This window comes from Nipponia nippon, unplaced genomic scaffold (assembly GCF_047370975.1).
Source record: "Nipponia nippon isolate SJK-2023a ecotype South Korea unplaced genomic scaffold, ASM4737097v1 scaffold_4, whole genome shotgun sequence".
NCBI lineage: Eukaryota > Metazoa > Chordata > Aves > Pelecaniformes > Threskiornithidae > Nipponia > Nipponia nippon.
The window spans coordinates 60,376,220-60,397,117 of NW_028262358.1; the positions used below are offsets into that span (position 1 = coordinate 60,376,220).

At 40.1% G+C, this 20,898-nt stretch overlaps 1 protein-coding gene across 5 annotated transcripts in view; it reads right to left on the reverse strand.

Annotated features, from left to right (window-relative positions):
* ADGRG6 (adhesion G protein-coupled receptor G6) overlaps window positions 1-20,898 on the reverse strand; it is a 115,432-nt gene that overhangs the window by 62,970 nt on the left and 31,564 nt on the right. For all 5 annotated transcript variants that reach the window (XM_087774077.1, XM_087774079.1, XM_087774076.1 and 2 more), the window contains exons 3-4: window positions 9,809-10,150; window positions 1,797-2,417 (exon numbers count right to left, since the gene is read on the reverse strand). In XM_087774077.1, coding sequence (XP_087630203.1) covers window positions 1,797-2,417; window positions 9,809-10,150 — 963 coding nt within the window. The remainder of the gene's footprint in view (window positions 1-1,796; window positions 2,418-9,808; window positions 10,151-20,898) is intronic.

The window sequence follows — 20,898 nt, forward strand, 5'->3', positions numbered from 1 at the left end:
GCGATATTACATTTGTGTCACAGGACTGTACAGTCTTTACCAGAAAGAAGGACAAGACCTGTACTCCAGTCAAAATTAAATGAGCCTGCAACATTTACAGAGGTCTTGGTAGGTTGTTCAGTAAAAGTGTTGTGGTAGTCTTCACGGTATAATGGTGTAAGAGGAGTAAGATTTTCTGGGAAGTTATTTTCTGTCAGATCAGTTCATACTGATGGAAAAGCAACGACTGTTTTGTCCAGAACGCCTTCATCAGTCTCAGTCAATGTTTAGATCAGTCTTTTCTTTGTTCTGGTAGAGGGGTGAAGGCACCTAGTTGCTCGTGTTTTTATAGAGGTGTTGCTTAAATTTTTTTAGCAGAGGCATGCTGAGAGCTGTCCCAGTGAGTCTAGCTGTGAATGAGTACCTTATGTTTTGGTTTAAGTAAAATAAAGCAAGCAAGACATTTTTTTTTTAAAAATCACCTTAATCCCCCATGAGCTATTAGATACAGAAACTAGCACACGTTAAGGACACCAGCTTCTGTTTTAAACAAGGATTCTCAGAGCACTGACAGATGCTCTGTCAGGAGATGCTTATATTGACACTACTTAAACTGCATTTAAACTAATAAGTAGTAAGGTGTCAGAGGAACAAGACGGCAAAATTGGAAATGACAACATTAGATATGAAAAGACTCCATGTGGTTCAGAAAGAACCAATATTTGTAACTGTTTACTTTGACTTTTTGGGGTTTTTTTTTGACAAATGTGTATTTGCTGCAATAGGAGGGCTCAAACTCTTGGACACGGAGATTGACAGCACTAAATTTTCACAAGCATCATATGTGCGTGTATAGGTTACTGCTGGTCATGACTCAGATTTTCTCCTATACATTTTATAATTATGCAAATATCTCTGAAGTTGTTACTAACCAAAACATTCTTTAAAAAAAACCCAAACAAACCAAAAACCCTGGTCCAAAGTGACAAAGATTTTGCAGTTTTGATTTTTTTTTTCTTCTAGAAAAAAATTTTCCAGTAGAAAATTGTCAACCAGCTGTAATAACATATACATATATAAAAATTACACCTGGACATTTTTGAAAATCAAGTGTCTGAGCCATGAAATAAGAATAGGTTGGACAATGTATTGAAATTTATCTTCTGGAGTAATCTACAGGAAGAAAGAGACCTTCAGTAATTACCAATTAAAAGAAGGACTGATAGTACATCATCAGGAAGATAAAACCCAATGATTTTGATCTAAAACTCTTCCTTCCTGTCTGCCTCCTCTGATTTAATCATTTCTCTCGCTTTTCTGTCTCATATACATTGTTGTTTTGTCACTGCTTTTGCTGGCTCTGCACACACAGCACAAGGCTGGCAAGTGCTTCTTCTGGCTAATCAAAGGGCAGGTACAAAAACATTTACAAAAATGTGTGCTAACTAACCATTTATTCTCCAGAGACCACTGTAATCTTACTTGAGGCTAGCAGGCACTTGTCTGTTATCCCCATTTCATATGAGTAGAAGGCCAATGAACACACTGTTTAGGAAAAACTTTGATCTGCAGATCATTTCAAGCAGCAACTCAATATACATATGAGACGTTCTTTTCCTTTACGGAATCAACTCTATACCCTTTCAAAGCCTCTGTATATGCTAAGAGTTGAGCCAAAGCCTAAGAAAGGTAAGACCTAGCTGTTTTTCTTTCACAGAAACTATTTTTTTTTTTCCATGCTGGTATATGATATGTTCAGCACAATGCAGAAGTGCGGGGGGAAAATAAGCAAAAAAGATTTGGCAAGGCGTACTCACCACAACTTAAATTGTTTTCTGCTTTCAGTGCTGAAGTTGGAATACTCCAGAATTCATTTTCCCAGTCTACAATGTTTCCTTTCACATCGCAGCTGAGGTTGGCCAGCGTTTGCATATTCATGGTGAAATTCCAGAGGCGGAAGTTGTAAATGTCCCCATTTAGAGAGCTAACTTCATTGCTGTTAGAGCCCAGCACCAGCCTCCCGTTTCCAGGGATAACTTTGCCAAAGATACCCGGACAGTACACTATACGATAGGTGCTTTTGGCATATATACCAATACTGCCCGAGAAGCTATCCCCTACGACACAGAGCTGTTGAAAGGTTCCCGTGAAAAACTCCGCATTTCGGGGCAATGCACTCTCAATGATGCACTGTGTGCCTGAGATGGACAGAAAATGGCCTTTTGTGGTCTTCCCAAAGCTGAAGACTTCTGTCGACAATGCATCGGTGTAGGAGAAAACCTTCCAGTCATCGTTGTCATCACTGCTGCCCTTGGTTGCTTCAAAGCACAGCGTAAACTGGCTAAGCTCCGGCACTGAGACAGTCTCTGCCACTGACACAGCATCGACATCGGCAACCTGGGGAATGATGACTTTCTGATTCCTCAGAGACACAGCAACTAGAAGCAAGAGAAGACAAATAAATTAATTAAAAAAAAAAATTCATCGGATAGAAATAAAGGCAGACTGGCAGCAGGGGTTAAAGTAACCTTCATTCAATCAAACATTCATCTGGTGGTTTTTATCACTGTAATATACCAATAGCACACACAAAGGGGAATTTGGCTTGGGAGCGCACTCAGATGAAAACATGCAGAGTTGCTTTTCAACGGCACGGAGAATGCTGCGCTACACACAGTTAATAACCCCTCAAGTTGTATTAAGAGCAATATTAGGACATATTACCTACTAACTTCCAACTCTGTCTCAGCTCACTGTAAAAATTACTACCCATTCATCTAGTAAGGATGCATTAGGCAATGGAAGAAACCAGTTATTCGAAAAACACAGTATGACTTGCTTTTAATATATATTATTTTAATTACTTGTCTGCATGACTGCATTACACCAGTTAAGTTCAGGCCTTGCTTTTTTTAAATATCGCAACAGAAGAAAGCCCCCATTACATTCCTTGGCAAACTGAAGCCTTTTGTTCCTGAATTCAGTTAATAGGTTTCCGCAAAGCATTAGGCATCTTCTCATTTTGTCCCCAGCAGCCTTCTGGTTGAATACTGCAATTGTGTGTTCATGAATATGTACATCCAAGCTGTTCACTATTTGCTAATATTTGGGTCAGCAGTTTTGGATTTTGCACAAGTATCTAGAAATGGCTAGTCCTCTTGCAAATATGCACTGCAGTAAGGGTATTTAGGCATGGGCAGAATTACTTTGTCTCTAATTGTTATTAAGTATTCTCATTTGCACTGGCAAAATGGCAATCACCAAATATGAAAACCAGTATCGCACGACATATGCTTTTTGTCCATGAGTATATTAATGACTTTTCTGTTCACTCTACTTTCGACAACATTATTTTTCAAAATAAAGTGTCAATATGCTCAGATTTATTGGCACATTTATGGCAGCAAAATTATTCTAGTAAGTTTTTCCACAGAAATAAGTTTCAGGTTATCAGTCATGCAAACACATTGAGGTCAGCAAGACCAGATTGCAGCAGCCCTTAGTTTTACTTCTGGCTCCACAGTTCTGTAGCAGACCACATCTCCAGCAAAGGCCTGCTACCTCTTTTACACATTTTCACAGTGTATATGCTGGAAGTGAAACTGTTTTCTGCTAGACCTGAAGAATAACTGCCACCATAGTTAATCCTTAGTCTCCCCTGGGATTTTTAAGTGATGGCCACAACCCATACATTAATAACTACACCTGTTCCCTTCTCAGAAGGAAACAAAAACCTCTCAATATGAGAGGGTGAGACATGTGAGGGAAGGGTGACTGACACCACACTCTGGAAAAGAGACAGATATATGGGGTATAAGGATTTTGTGTAGTCTGTGGCATTGCAATTTCCCTTTGCCAGCTGTTTGCAAAGACCCCGAGCCCCAAACTACCATATTTGGGTATACACAAGGACATAATTTGACCAATATATTATATAGTAAAATAACATAAAGCATTGCACATTATCCGCCAACCCAGCAACTGGAAAATGGGAGGGAAGAGAGAAAAATACTGGGCTTTTATAGTTACTGGATTTACTTCATAGATTTTTTTTTTCTTCCCAAGGGCAAAAGTATGTTGTAACAATTTTATAGATAGAAAATGTGTTCAACTCTCCATTGAAAACAGTGGCATTTTTTTCATGGGTTAATTATAGTGTAAGCTTCTTTACGTAACATGGAAAGTGTTCCAGAAGAAATATAAGGATTCAAGACTTGACAAAGAAGAACACTGTTCACCCTGTGTTAGGGTGGAGAAGAGAGTTATGGACCACCTGGTCACATTTAAACAGTATAGGAAGAGAAATAAACAGGGAGGACATTGCTCTGGTACTGAACAAGTCTACTCAACTTTGCTGTACTCATCTGACAGATTTAACCACTGGCACCTTCCCCATACAGTGAAAGGACAAAACTGACAAGTATTTTGTCCTGTGGAGAAATCAGAATCCTGCCATCAACATTAAGCGCAGATCTCTTTCCTGATTACTGTTGGACAGCCAGTCATCATACTGATGAATTTCAGATGTTAGTATTGGAGAAACTGGTTATTCTCTGAGGAAGAATATACATATATTCTTGGAATATTCATCCAAGTGTTTAGACTACTATCAGAATGATGTTAAATTGTTTCTGTTAGGAAGATAACTGGATTACAATGAACAGGGGTTTTTTGGACACATTGCTATTTACTCATGAAGAATATACAAAAGTCTTGGCAGCCTGGACGCAGCAGGAGCAATCAGCAACAGGCAGCTCACTGTTCTAAGATCCACATCTGCTTTTACAGGAGTGCTGAGATGACACAAAGCCTGCCTCTGATGCTTTTTAGAGCCCCTAGCTTACTTGCAGCTCACTGTCTCACACAGAATAGAATCATAGAATCATTAAGGCTGGAAAGGACCTCTGAGATCATAGAGTCCAACCGTTAACCTAACTGCCCGGTCCACTTCTAAACCATGTTTCTAAGCACCACATCCACATGTTTTTTGAACACTTCTAGGGACTGTGATTGCACCACTTCCCTGGGCAGGCTATTCCAATGCCTAACCACTCTCTCTGTGAAGAAATTTTTCCTAATATCGAATCTAAATCTTCCCTGGCACAACTTGAGGCCACTTCCTCTCATCCTGTTGCTTGTTACCTGGGAGAAGAGACCAACCCCCACCTCACTACAACCTCCTTTCAGGTAGTTGTAGAGAGCAATAAGGTCTCCCCTCAGCCTCCTCTTCTCCAGACTAAACAACCCCAGTTCCCTCAGCCGTTCCTCATAAGACTTGTTCTCTAGACCTTTCACCAGCTTCATTGCCCTCCTCTGGACATGCTCCAGCACCTCAATGTCTTTCTGGTAGTGAGGGGCCCAAAACTGAACACAGGATTCAAGGTGCGGCCTCACCAGTGCCGAGTACAGGGGCACTATCACCTCCCTGGTCCTGCTGGCCACACTATTCCTGATACAAGCCAGGATGCCATTGGCCCTCTTGGCTGCCTGAGCACACTGCTGGCTCGTGTTCAGCCAGCTGTCAAACAACACCCCCAGGTCCTTTTCTGCCAGGCAGCTCTCCAGCCACTCCTCCCCCAGCCTGTAGTGTTGCATGGGGTTGTTGTGACCCAAGTGCAGGACCCAGCACTTAGCCTTGTTGAATCTCATACAGCTGGCCTCGGCCCAATGATCCAGCCTGTCCAGATCCCTCTGTAGGGCCCTCCTACCTTCAAGCAGATCAACAGTTCCACCCAACTTGGTGTCATCTGCAAACTTACTGAGGGTACATTCAATCACCTTATCAAAATCATCGATAAAGATATTGAACAGAACCGCCCCCAGTACTGAGCCCTGGGGAACACCGCTTGTGACCGGCCGCCAACTGGATTTGGCTCCATTCACCACCACTCTCTGGGCTCGGCCATTCAGCCAGTTTTTAACCCAGCGTAGAGTGTACCCATCCAAGTCGTGAGCAGCCAGCTTCTCCAGGAGAATGCTGTGGGAAATGGTGTCAAAGGCTTTACTAAAGTCCAGGTAGACAACATCCACAGCCTTCCCCTCATCCACTAAGTGGGTCACCTTGTCACAGAAGGAGATCAGGTTGGTCAAGCAGGACCTTCCCTTCATGAACCCATGCTGGCTGGGCCTGATCCCCCAATTGTCCCACACATGTCGTGTGATGGCACTCAGCATGATCTGCTCCATGACCTTCCCCGGCACCGAGGTCAGGCTGACAGGCCTGTAGTTCCCCAGATCCTCCTTCCAACCCTTCTTGTAGATGGGTGTCACATTTGTTAACTTCCAATCAGCTGGGACCTCCCCATTTGACCAGGACTGCTGGTAAATTATAGAAAGCGGCTTGGCGAGCTCCTCCACTAGCTCCCTCAGTATTCTTGGGTGGATCCCATCTGGCCCCATAGACTTGTGGGCACCTAGGTGGAGTAGCAGGTCGCTAACTGTTACGTCTTGGATTATTGGGGCTTTATTCTCCTTCCCATCTCTGTCTCCCAGCTCAGGGGGCTGAATACCCTGAAGATAACTAGTCTGACTATTAAAGACTAAGGCAAAGAAGGCATTAAGAAGGCACATCTTATACACCCCTTTATACATAAGCAAGACAGGAGTCCCTAGACTGTATTTTACAATCCCTTGCAGGGAAAACTGCTTTCCTGCTAGTTGATGGGATTTTCAGCATGGTTTGGTGCTTGAACAGTGGCTTCTGCTGTTCCTAGCTTCACTGCTTTCATCTACCCTTTCACTGGTGCTGGAAGAAATGCATCAACTTTAATGAGGTCCACAAGTGTCTACGTACCAAATACCTGTTTGAGAGTTTTTTGTTACTACCGCACTGAATTGTGCTTTTAATCTGGGCTACTGCGGTACTACTCAACTGTGTGCTAATTTTACATGACATTGTCTCAAGCATTTCTGTACTAACAGAGGTCTGTTGGGTCTCCTTCCTCTCCTTTCAGTGACCAAGCGACTTCTACTCACCGGTGGAGCTATTACTTACGCAGTTAACTATTACTAGAAAATTATTTAACATGCCAGCTCTTCAGCTGGTGTAAATTGACATAATTCCCCTAAGACTAGCAAAGGTGCATTAATTTACTACAGCTGAAGATATGGCCCGTCCATCTGCTGTTGGTGTGTTGCAGGAGGTGACAACCAGGAAAGCCAACGTTTGTGTGGGTGGCCAACTTGCTATGGATAACAGGTTGTGCTCTGTGAAACTCAGTTTGCAACCACTTTTACATAAAACTGAGCATTCACACAAACGCTGTTCTATTCTCGGCTAATTCCCTCCCAAAACTCTCTTATATTTGTCTTTCCCCACATATATTTTGTCTTGTGTGCATATTGTGTATTACCGTTAGTGTCATTCTAAATGCCATTTCTAGATAGCAAATTGATGTGTGTCTTTGAATGGCGCTTTACTTTCCAACTTTGCATTACTTTGTGGAACTTAAAATTGAATAAACTACTTAATTTTATTATTTACATATGATCATTTCTGAGAAACAAAAGAAAATATGAAAATATAACACTGTTCCCCTCACTCTGGCATAAATTAATGATTTTGCCCAGGCATCATGTTCGTAGTAGTAACAATGGTGGCACCTTGACAAAGGAGCTTTGAAACTCCATTGGGGACCTGAAATGAGAGGGTGTGCAGTCTCTCTGGTGGCTTTGGGAACTCTTTGCCAGGACAGGAGAGCATAACACTGACATTTGCCATGCAGATGCATCATAATTTCAGTGTGTGTATGCACTGATGTCCTATTGTCTACATGCTTTTAAAACTTGAAAGGAAAGCAGTACATTATCATCCCTTTACCAAGCCCCTTTTTCTGTATCCATTGCCAGGTTAAACGTTGCCATGATCTTTGTCTGTAACTATCTTCTGAACTCAATGTAATTGCACAACTGTGGGCAATAAGCAGAATATAGTTAAAATTTGCCCTAGATGCATGCAGCCAGCTCTTCTGGCATCCACGGTCAAAATCAAGATGTCAGGTGAGAGTTACAGGTTTGGAGTAATGAAACAAAATTCAGCAGCCTTAGTCTAGAAGCTTAACAGCAAGCCTTAACATAGAGTTTCTGAACTAATACATATGTGAAACGTTAAAATATAGGTCACTGGTGAAGGTCACTGATACCTTTACTCACACTGGGGAGTAATCATCTTATTCAAAATGAAAGGATATCTTCCAAGGCTATTTAACTTTAATGGTGCTATTCATGAATGTAAGGTACTGTTCAATGTGGCATGGAGGTAATATTTTTGCTTTCATAAAACTACATTACCTATAGGTATATATATACAAATGGTTCTCTGACTATGTCTGTGGACCTTTCCTCTCCTCCTCATTGAACACATCTGAGGGCAACATTGCATCTTTCAATTCCAATTTTAAGTCACCTTATCCCTTATAGTCATACTTAAACATTAAAATATTAAAAAGGAATAAAGAAATAAATAATTTTGTATAATCTGATTTCATATCATTTTTTATGATCCTCTTAATTTTATAACTTCTTACAATACAGGAAGAGCTGCTATTTTCAAACAGAGAAGCCTTTCAGAAAATTTGCTTCCACTTTCAGAAGAGAACAGGTGCTCCTAGAATTATTACTACATTCATTTCATCAGTATGAAAGGACCTCAGTAGAAAGAAGCATTTTTAGCTCCTCTGATATGACGTTACCTTTTTTCTTTTCAGAACCGCACACAAATTTTGCTGGCATAATCAGGATGACTTTTGTCTTATGATTCCTGGGGATTAATATCTTAATTATTTAAAAATATGATATGTGTAATAAAAATATAAAAAAAAAATCATGAGGAGGATGTACTTGTGACTGAAGAGATAACTGCAAACCTCCCTGCTTTATGGTTCTACAGCAGACAGCCAACCAAGAGAATATAAGTGTGCTACAATAACATAAATGCTCAATGCAATACTAGTATTCAGTGTAAGGTGTGTGACTTCAACAAAAAGAAAGCCTACTGAGAGCATTCAACTGTAAACTATAATCCTGAAGTAGAATGAATGGTGAGTAGCATATGGGGCCTGTAAGTGATCATCCTAATGCTCTCTGTTGCCTTGCTGCCCTTTACTGTCACGTGAGAACAACTTCTGATTAATGCTTTAAACAATAAAAAAACATCAATCACATCTTATTTGTGCCCTTATCTTCTAGGGGAAAAAGCATGAGTGTCTCTTATTTGCAGTTGTTAGGCTTTTTAAAATCTAAGCATTGCTATGTATTTAAGGAAGGGAAAGAAATGTCAAGGAACTGGAATGAAAGGTAGCCATTTTGCAATGCCAGTTCATCCCTGGGAGTTTGTTCTAGAGGCTGGAAGAACCCCTGAGAAGTTCTGCCTTCTGTACAAACTCCTCCCCACTGTTGGGCATTTCACTGGGCCAGAGGTCCAGGCTGGCCTTGTTTCTGGCTCAGCTACGCTCCCTCTCATGCTCTCCTTTAGGTCTCTATGACCCTCTGCATGTATGTTGACCTGAAGGACAGGTGTCCTGCTTCCAAACCCTCCAGCATACATCTACGGGAGGAGGCACTGTTAGGCGTAAAATCTTTGCACGTGAGAAGTTTTTCTAACAAACACAGTTGATGTCATGTCCCAGAATAAAAGAATTTATTTTCATCCAAAGAAAAATAAATTAGTTAAAAAAATATACAAGAGAACTCTGTAGTTTTACCCTGCAGCCTCCCCATCCTTTCCCTTCTAATGGAGGACTTGATTCCTTCGGGAAGTGTCATTCTAATCCTTATAGGACATTTCCTTCTAACATCTATAAGAGCGATGAAATGCTTTGGGTTTACTTACTTCGTACATAGCTGGCATTAAAACCTTTCTTTTGGATACTGAAGTCGCTTTTAAATGACACGATCATTTCATTTCCAGTAGAGTTATAGGATAATCCTTTGGCAGTGATGCCACAAAGGTTCATTGGGCTTTCTCCATTGTCTAATGTCAGTGAATCATAAATGCAGCCTGGGGCTTCCTCAATGTCAAAATCAATAAATGTTAGCTGTATGATGAATCCATGAGGTGCTCGGATGATCCACTTGCATGTTTGGCTGTTGGGATAATCACTGGGGAAGCACGGAGAAGTGAAAACTCCAGAGGGGTCAGTTAGCACGATCCTACAGTCATAGCATCCATGAGCTGGCAATAAAAACAGAGAAAGGCTGGAGGTCAGGAAGAGAGACGACTTAGCAGGAAAGCAATCATCAATACAATAACTAAATGTATTTCTATATAGAAAACCATAAACAGAGATGGGAGAAAGGCAGGCAGAAAAAGGCCTGGTTTCTAGTGGGCAAAATGCTGGAGGAATAATACAGCAAAATAGTATTTTATATAAGAAATTCTACAGAAAAGAAATATAAATTATACTGCTAAATATTCATTTGTGCACACAATATATATCTGTTATGTACATTGACCTGACAAAAGCAAAGTGAAAGCAACATTTTTCAGAAAACAATTCAGAAAGGCAAATGAATTCTTAAAACGCAACTTCTAAAAAGATGACTGGTATCATTTACATTTTTTGGCTGCTGGTCTGATGCTGACTGGTGGCTATTCCAGCAGCTCTGTGCCATGCTATTGTTTCCAGTGGAATGTCCCTGGAATGCAACAGCACAAGAGATGGGTTGAAGAGCAGCAGAAGCAGCAGCTCTGCAGAGCTCTTGAAGGTTAGTCATCAGCATTTCCAGCCAATGCTCTCCACATCACCCAGAAGGGTAGCAGTGAGCTACTGGCTTTTGAATCAACGGGAAATTACTGTACTCTTCCCATGCCGACTCAGCTCCATTGACATACTTGTGGCAGTCAGGCTCTAAGAAATTCTTATCCTATTCCTCATACTCCTTTGCTCACCTGCTGTGCTTATCCACGAGAATTTCAGGCCCAGTTAGTCCCCAGGGTTGCATTTCTTGTTTGGTTTACATTTGCTCATTTATCATATATTTACTTAGTGTACTAAATGATGTAATTACCACGAACTGCCTGCTGCTAAAATCTGTAAGTTTGCCAAAGGAGCACTGAACAAGCTAGGTGGGAACTGAATATTGCCAATAGATAACCAAAGAAACTAACCGGCATGTTTATGCTGAATTACTTGCAAGCATTTCCTTAGGCCACAATCCTGCATCAAGTACTACACGTATGAAAAAAATAGGACAATGTGAACATGCCTTATTAGTTGCCCAAGCTAAAAGCAACTAAAAAAGTTGTCAAGTGTAAACTACATATGGAGCATCTATAAAATAGGAATAAATGCAACAAACTTCTCCAAAGAGCCCTTGATGTTTCTTTCCACTGCTTGGTCCTGATATTGCTCGGTCACATTCAAATGGTGTTTGGTCTAGGCAAATGGACCCTGACTCTGTGAAGTGGCATGGCAAAAAAAGAAGCAACTTATATCTGCAGGGAGGATTGCGAGGTGTATTTTACAGAATTTTTATATTTTTTATTTGCAAATCATGAATTCATATGGCCCCAAAGAGGTAAAGAGACTATTAATTAATTGGGCTCTCAGAGCCAAATACAGGCTGGTTACATTAGAAAAGATCAGTGGGATGCTTATTTGTTCAAATGAGAAAAACAAGATTGTCTGAAAGATTTGCAGGTAGCTTTGGGAAGAAGTGGCGCTCATGACATTGGAAAACTCGATCTGTGCAGTACAAATAGGAGCCTGTCCACTCTTAATTTGTCTGCAAATCTTTATAGTCAGAGGACTATGCTCACCTGCCCTGAAACACTGCTGTTCCATTTATTAACCAGAGAGGGAATATTTACTTATTAGTAAGGTGACTATAAATCCTGCAGTTGTACAGACAGATGACGGCTTCGTCCAGTGGGTTTTGCACAGATAGGTATGAGTTTTCAGAGAATCACCCTAGACTGAGAGGAGGAGGAACAGGAAAAGCACACTCTAAGCCCCAAGCCACTGTGGTCTCATAGTCCAGGGCGAGTGAGCCTCTACAGGGCAGAGCAGCTGTAAGATGGCTCTGGCTGGAGCTGCCTCCAGCTGGAAGGCTCCGCAATTCACGCTCCTGTCTTCGTTATTGCTAGGATGAGGGCTACAGGGGCTGAGGATTTGGCAGCACGCTGCACCCACTCTCCTACTCATTCCTGCCAGAGAAACAAGTGACCCAGAGCTATCTGGGCAGTTGAGAGCTTTCCCTGTGCACCCAGATGGACCTGAAGCCAGGGACTATGCTGTTAAGTGATGTAAATACATATAGGAACATGGATGTTAATATATGCTCATTCAGCCTTGGATGCCTACTTCAGGGCATTATAAAATATTGCTGAACCAGAAAAAAATATGCCACTTGTCAGTAAAAGTGTATCTCTCAAATTGGTAGAATATTACAGTCAGCCTGAGACTGGAAAAGTCAATTTTGTCCATCAGAAAGAACTCAGACATTCTTAAGAGAAGCCTGCCTTCCTTAATTCTATTGACCACCATGAGCCAAAACAGGATTGAGCTCTTCTATTTTATCTCTCTCTTGAACATTTATCATTATTTCTAACCTGTGTAAAAAAAAGTCAGTACACATAACAAAAATACTTTTATCCCTGCTGTCACTGTAAATACTAAAACATAAATGCTATTTAAGTTATTGGTTTTTTACTCATATAATCTTTTCACGAACATATTCTCATCTTATTATATCCATATTGTTTTGTTGGTTTTACAGAACTAACTCAAAAAAACAGCCCCTAAATTTAGGTAGGAAAATAAGTGCTCAAAACTTTACATACACAAAAGAAACAGATTTGGTGAGCAAAATAGTTTACTTTTTTGAAGTGGGTTGGCTCCATTTTGGCATAGTAGCTATTCTGTCCATAATTGCAATTTGAAGGAGAAATATCCTGTTTTTATGCAAATATCCACAGTAGTAAGTAAAAAGAAAAGAAAACAAACAACAAAACTATATATAAACAGAATGGTTTTGAATGGAACTTTTTGCACAGCTTCTCATGAGACAGTTATTTTTCTATAAACACCACCTATTTTATTCATTAAAGAGAAAAATTGCTGTGGCAACCTTGGGCTGCCAAAGCTGACAGATATTTTGCAATTCCGTTGGCCCAGAGCAGTTCTGAACTGTGGATACTGAATACTTGTTGCAATACACACCACAAACATTTCTACAAGCAATCTGAGACATATTATTGATTTTAATGGGAACAAATTTAGGTATGATATTCTTGGTCAGGAAGCTCAAATACACAGAATTTGACCATCAAGTATTTTTTATCGCACTTGTCCACAGGAAACTCACTCTCTAAATATATTTTATCCAGTAAAAGCCTTTATCTTTTCTCCCCCTCTTTTCTTCCCCAAATCAAAATGAACACCTTCCCCATATAGTGAAATCAAGCACTTAATTTCAGCATTTCCTAAATTGAAAGTTTCACTGGGCAATTCATTTGTTTCCATCATGAGAATACCCTGGAGTATGGTTTTCATTTCATAATCACTTTTATTTTTCTGCAGAACTCATAATTCCTGTAATAAGAGAATAATTAAGTGTTTAGTATGACACTTCAACACTATACCAAAAAGGAAAATTAATAAATTCCTCTGGAGTATGTTAGACCTTTCACCAAAGTTATCTAAGTGATTCACAAATGTTAATTGACTTCAGAAGGGGAACTGACTGTAGGGGAAATGTTTTTTTCCCTCCTATGATGCCCATTTTATAAGGATAAAGTTAGGCATGGAGATAATGGGCAAAAATGGCAAAAGTTTCCATGGATTTCAGGTTCTTAATCTAACAAATGAGAGTACTGATTTTCCTTAACTACTTAGTATTTGTACAGGGTTTTATATGTCCAAAGCACACTATCAATGACTTTAAACTGCAGCTGGGAGAGCAGTCTGCCAATCTGGCCCACTGTAGAAAATCCAAAAATGAGTACTTAGTAGCCAATGGAAAATTTTGGTCAAAGCAATTTGGCCATCTTTAATAGGAACTTATCGGTAAAGGCAGGGATAGAATCCCATTCTCATGGTTGCCAGTTTTCCTAACCATGAGACCATTCCCTCTCATCTATGAGTCTCCTGCCTATTTCACATATATACCTTTTAATTTCTGTGAAAAGGAAAGTACCCTATACTAGTCCTTCCTACACCATGCTGAATCATCTGAAGACTGTCCTAAAACTAAGAGGCTAAGGGAAACAGTATGTGGCTCATTAAAGATTGGACCATACAAACAGATATGCGCACATGCAAACCTCATACCCTATGGAACAAAAATAATCACCCAGCTTGTCCTGTCTACCGATTTTGTCTCTTCAGAGCCCCAGCACAGAATTCCATCATTTGAACTCATGAAGACACCTGTAGGCACTGAGATACACAATTTGAAAGTGACTTTCACAAGCCATTTTTGGGCAGCTGAAGCCACAGTCAGACTCAGAGCTACAACGCTGAACTGCAGATTTGGGAAGGAAACATTCTGTATATAACCTCGCCCCATACGTTCATACTTCTTTTTTTTTTTTTTTATTTCTTCTTACATGACTAACACATTCCAGCACTTGCCTCCAAAATCTGTGCTAATATTTGTATTTTCCTCTAGCTCCTCACACTTCTCTACTTCTCTCCATTGCCATCATTTTCCCCCAAGACCTCATCTTTTGCCCTATTATACTCTGTGCTTCTTTCTCAGGCATGAGTTTTGACTTCTACCTCTCCACCTGCTTTCATTTCCGCACTTACCCAACCTTGGAGAAATGCTGGACAACAAATTCTGTATGGCCAAGAATTTTTTTAAAAGAGCAAAAGCAATCCAGCTTGGGACGCTGCCTATTTCAGCCCTAAAGACTTAAAGTTTGTGAAGGTTAGGATAAAAAGAAAACAGGGTCTCTGGGGAAAAATGTCTGTGTTTGCAATTCGTGCATTATCCAGTTTGTTTTCACACTAAGTTACACCTTGCATTGGGTTTTTCTTTTTCCAGCTGTAGCATACAGCTGGCCTTCTGTACAGCATTTTCCACCTGACAGAAGTGTAAATGACTACATATGCGTAGGCAGAGGCACAGGATACCAATGACAGCCCGTGTGGGTTGAATTAGCACTACTTGTATTTTTTAAAAATGCATTAAAAGGCTCCCTCATAAAAGTAAGATAGAATGCTGCTAGATTCCATTTTGGCATGAAAATTAACACTACTTCTCCCTGTAGAGGATGCAACTTTCATATGAAAAATATCCTGAAATAAATCTACATAGCTCTGGGATTGAATTTTCAGAAAACAAAACAAAACAGTTTATGTTAACTCTAGTCTTATTCAAATGAATAATAAAATCTCCCCTGCCTGACAGAATTAGGCTGATTCTAAACCACAGAAAATCTTAGCTACAGTACCTAGCACTTTAGACATAAAAAAGCAGTACAGAATTAATTAAAATTTGCTTTCATGTAGACATCTGAGAACCTTTAAGTACTTTACATACATTTGAAAAAGTAGCACTTACAAGGATGGTCATTTTGAACTAAGTAAGAGAGAAGCACGGGAAGATGACATGATGTAGGCACTTGCAAGCATGTGGCAAAGCCCAAAATAGAAGTGAAGCCTTACAATCATTTACTGTGAAATGAAAAAAATACCTATTTTGATGAACATTAGGCAGGAAAAAGTCTTGCTTTATAATAAGCAATTAATTGTTGGTTTGTTTTTTGTTGGTTTTTTTGTGTTTTTTTTTCCTATTTCAAGGATGCCATAACAGAGATATGGCCAAACATTAGGTTAAACATATTTATGACTCCAAACAGATGGGTGAATGAGGTCAGCAATGGGCACACCTGCAGACAAGTAAGAAGAAGGGCCAAACCACCAAGATGTGGGTGGGCTGGAATGGCTACAGAACAAACAAACCTCTGTTATTCCAACGAGACACAAACACTAAACCCAGAACAGCTATCACATGGCAAAGGCTTCAACAGTAGCTTATCTTCACTTTAAAAAATCATGTCAGACATAAAGGGGATCTGTAGATCTACAGAAATACCTATATGCAAAATGTGAATATATTAATTGCAAAGAAGTGTCACGTCACTCACTCTGGACATAAAGTAATGCTTTGCTTACTCACTTCTAAGTTAGTTATAAGATAAGACCTATACAAATTTTTATGCAAAACATTAAGCATAGTACTCTTATGGAGCCTCTGCACACCAAACCACGTTGTCTGCTCTCTGCGCAACCCACAATTTGATCGAGTTCTGTCTGAGAAAGTGCAAATGAGGAGGTTTGGCAAGTTTATTTTTGCTTCTTTATTTACTTTCCAAATTGTAGAAGCTGTTTGATCTCCCAAAAAGATCCTCATTTTGCTACAGTATGCTGGCCCTGATAAAAATTACTATACGCAAGACATAATTTAATGTTTGCATGCATTTTAATCCTCAAATTAAACAGACAATCCTAATTCTAACTATTTAAACATCCAAATTTTAAAAAAGGACAAAAATAAAACAACAGAAAAGGGTTATCTCTGCAATAAATAGAAGGGAAGTAAGACTCTTATCCTGATACGTATAAAAATTTGTCCCTGCACGTATGATGTTACAAGGCTGAGGTGTACTGGTTGGAAATATGATTGTGATTGTGTATAAATGTAAATGTTTCCTGATTTATAATGATAATATGGAACCATTTCTACTTCAGCATTTCTACAGTGTGCACAGCCCTAAATTCACAAAAATCTTGAGCAAATCCTAAAATCTCACATATACGATTGGGATTTAAGCATCGACCTAAAATTCAGCAGCTGTTTAAAGTCCTTTCCTGCACAATGATGCCTTTGAGTCCTGTATTTGAAGCTTTACAGTCCCGTCTTCAGCCTTGCAGCCCCCTCAAGGCAGAACGGGAGGGGATGACTCCATAACTGCTGCCGTATGAAAACAACAGGGGAGGCACTGCACGGACCTGAGCAGTGAGGAAGGCTGTACTATCTTCTCTAGTTCCGATAATTTTCTTTTCCTTTTAAGGAAAGGAGTAATAACTGGACCAACATCTGCAAACACCCATTCAGGGAGAGAGATCCACTCTCAGACACACAGGTTTCATATGAAAAGCTGGTAACCATGTGACTAAATGATTAACATGAACCATTTTACAACTGGCCTAATATCCACACAGCAGTCCATACTCTCCCTTCCTTTCCTTGCCAATCCACTGGGCATGTCCCAGATTCCCAAGTTGCTGACTGAATTTGAGGGGAGTGAGAGGTTGATCTTTTATATCAAACTGTCACAGAAATAGTTCCTTCCAATCTTTGAATTTCCTTCCCAAATTACTTTCTGCCTAAAGGCCAGGAAAGGCCAGGTTTAATTCTAATTTAGTAATGAACTTTCTAAAAATGTCACCATGTCAAAGTCTCTTATTCCCTGGCCTCTTCACTTAAAAATAGAAGCATTATTCCTCTGGGTAGGGTTCAAACCCATCCCATCACCCTTTGTTAGCAGGATATTATATTAACTTCCAGCTCTGCAAAGGCTTTGACACTGGAAAACTTGTGTGTGCAGAAATATATTTCAGCTCACCTTTGGGGGGGTTTTAAATTTCTCCAAACACTGAACAGTTAAACTGCTGGTCACTAAAATACCTAGCAGTGTAGTGTAGGTCATCAAAAAATGAAACCCAGTACAATTTAAATAATTCTCTAAAACATTCCTAAAATACTTATTTACATTAATAGGCGTAGCATCCATAGAATCCCCAACAGGATAAACATTACTGTTTTTACATGAAACCACCTGCATAGCCTCATCAGTAATATAACCAGCATAATTCAAAATATAAAACTCTTAAAAGCTTTACATGAGTGAAACTTTACATTATCCTACTTAAAGCTGCAACACATAATCAAATGCATTTTGCACAGCATGAGTATAATAAAGACGTAATTAGGAAGAATCTTCCATCTGTGTTATTCTTAGTTTGCAAATGTGACTTTTTTTTTTGTTGATTTGTAAGGAAATGCTATTTTAAGCACTATTAAAAACTCAGTCCAGGCTCTCATTCTGCATCATTCCCATTGCATCATCTGCATTAGTACTCCTTGTGCCCAGCAAGAATTTAAAGCCCCCGTATCCCTGACTGGAAATAGCACATAACCCTGGCAGAGCCTTTTATAATTCAGTGAAAGACAAGATTGTGCTCTCACAAAATAATTCAACAATTGGGTTTTGGCCACTGAAGCCAGGAGACAAAGAGAGTACTATGCCCTGGCCAGTCATATCAGCTTGCCTCGCATCTTCTTTTGCTGATGCATTATATCCTACAGCATACGCTTTAAATGGCTGAACCGGTTGGTGCACCTAAGAATAATGAAATGGTAGCAAAAAAATCTCCTCACAGGCTAATATATAGACATATATGAAAGTGTAACTTTTGTCTGTGAAGTCACTTATTATTCCTGCTTTCTGTTGCTCTAATCCTTATTGCTTATCAGATTATTAACAAAGTATATTTTTCATCACATGGAATTAGAACTGGTTATATTCTCTCTTTTGTAAGACAAGAACAAGGTACTTAAGTAATGAAATTATACATGGCAAATTGAAAACTGATAAAAGACAATGTTTTCTCTTACGTTACAATGACAGCCTGTGGAACTCTGACCTGAAAAGTATCAAAGCAGGGAACATAAAATTCAGAAAGCCAACAGACATTTTTCCAGGTATCTAATAGGACCTCTGAATCCCTCCAGATATATAATAATTGATAAGAGACATAACTGTAAGGAACTGTAAACCTCATGGCTTATGCTTGAAACTTCTCAACCAACTGATCAGAAACAGTATTAATAGCTCCACCTTGATGGCAGGTATGATCCCAGGCTCTGGGACTCGACTGCCCGTATGGCCGCAGCGCGAGGCTGACCCTGGCACCGCTCGGGCCAGCCCAGCCAGCTTTTCTCCAAACCCTTCCTGGGCACGGCTCAGCAGCCAGCACAGGTCAGGGACCATTCCCAATATGCAACCTGAATACAGCTACCCTAGTTTTTATAACTGTGTACATTTGGGACGTGGCATCAGCTGGCCTCTGAGGTAGAGAACAGCCCTGGGCACATCTCATTTACTGGAATAGAGGTGGCCAGTGCATGTGCGGGAAAGGGAAAGCAGCCTTATGAGGCAGAGCACCAGGCCCTACCTTGTGTATTTTATGCAGGAGCCAATATAGCAGTTCTTGCTAGTTTTGGTGGTTCAAACACTACACGTAAATCCGGTAGAAACAGGTGGTAGTACATCCTGTTTCTAACATGGTAATCGAAATTATCTTTCAGGATACACTTGAGATCAGTAACAGTAATAATGTACCAAAAAATCAGGAAGAGCAAAGCTTAATTTTCAAATCTGAGGTTAAGATTAGAAAAGCAGAAGTGAGAACAGCAGATTACTGACTCAGGAAGCATTTACCATGAACGCAGGCAGTAACCAGCTACCACTAAAGCCAGCAGCAGATCTTTCACTAAAACCAAGACATCAGAAGCTGATCTGCACTTTCTCATGACACAACTGCATAACATGGTCCTACACCGAGAGAGATTTTGTTATTTGTTTTCTCATAAATAAATATATAAACCACAGCATGATTCTTAATCCTTTTCATAAAGTACATAGACGGACTGGAACTTTACACCGATTTAGGGTGTACCACTCATATGCAGGTTGTTGAGACTTTGGACCGGACATTTCAGGGAACTGATCTCTTGAAATCTCAAGCCTAGCATCCTAACCAGCTCTCAAATGGAGTCATCCAAGTATTGACATTATCGGCATTTGTTATATGCCAGCTCTCCAAAACATTATGATAGCCCTGGAAAGATCAGAGCTGATGCTCTTCACTCTCTCAGAGTGGGATGCTAGCATGATAGAGACCACTGGAAATTCAATGTGTTTCCAGATATCCCATACCACCCCTAGGCCCCATTTTATGCTGGAATTCAGTAGGTATTTATTTCTGTTGTGTTACCATTGCCACTAAAAGCTCGACTCCTCTTGATGGCTCTAGCACAAATATCCTACCTCCTGACAGCAACTGACTTTATCACAGCAGTGACTCCAGCAGGTTTTGATTGATCTGGGAAATTGAGGGAACCAGCTACAATAGAAGAAAATACGTTCAGAGCCAGGGTGGGGGCCCTGCACTGCCTGTTTCCCCTTAGTTGTTTGGTTTTGTGCCAATGAAAATGGAAGTGGAAACAAACACACTGACTGGGTAAATCTGCCCTGACCCATATGACTGGAGTTCACACTGTAGACAAAGTTATGGTTTTCCCCCAGAGGGAGGGGGTAATGTGAAAATCCTGTGTTACACCCATTGTAACTTAAGAATATTTTCATTGGCATTCCTGTGATAATCTTATAAAAATAACAGAATTGACTCGCTAGTTTTGGCCCGAGTTGGATTTTTTTTCCACAAAGCAGCAGAAGTTTGGGACAAAGAGTGGTATTGACAGTTCAGTTTAGATATGCTGGTTAAAAAAGTATTAACTAGTAAGTATACAGGTTAGTACAATAAGCACATAAGCTAACACACAGGTCAGTAAAGAGAAGATTATGTTCGGCAACGGATAGGGTGAGAACAGGTGAGTTTTTTGTGAGGTTGCTGCATATAACATAATCGTTTCAAACTGAGATCTACATATCACACTCTATCACAAATCATGCTGAGATTTACAAGAGGAATGGTCATCAAGAATGTCATATTTTTGTCCACTCCAGCAAGAATTTCTGGCTGCTGGCTCCTAGCTGTTCAGTTGCTGCATTGTTACAAAGAGGATCCTATCCTCAGCTGGAGTAAATCCATGGGCGTAGTTAGCTTCAACACAACTACACCAGTCTGTACCAGCTGAGGAGCTGTATGGCTAAATAATTTCTTG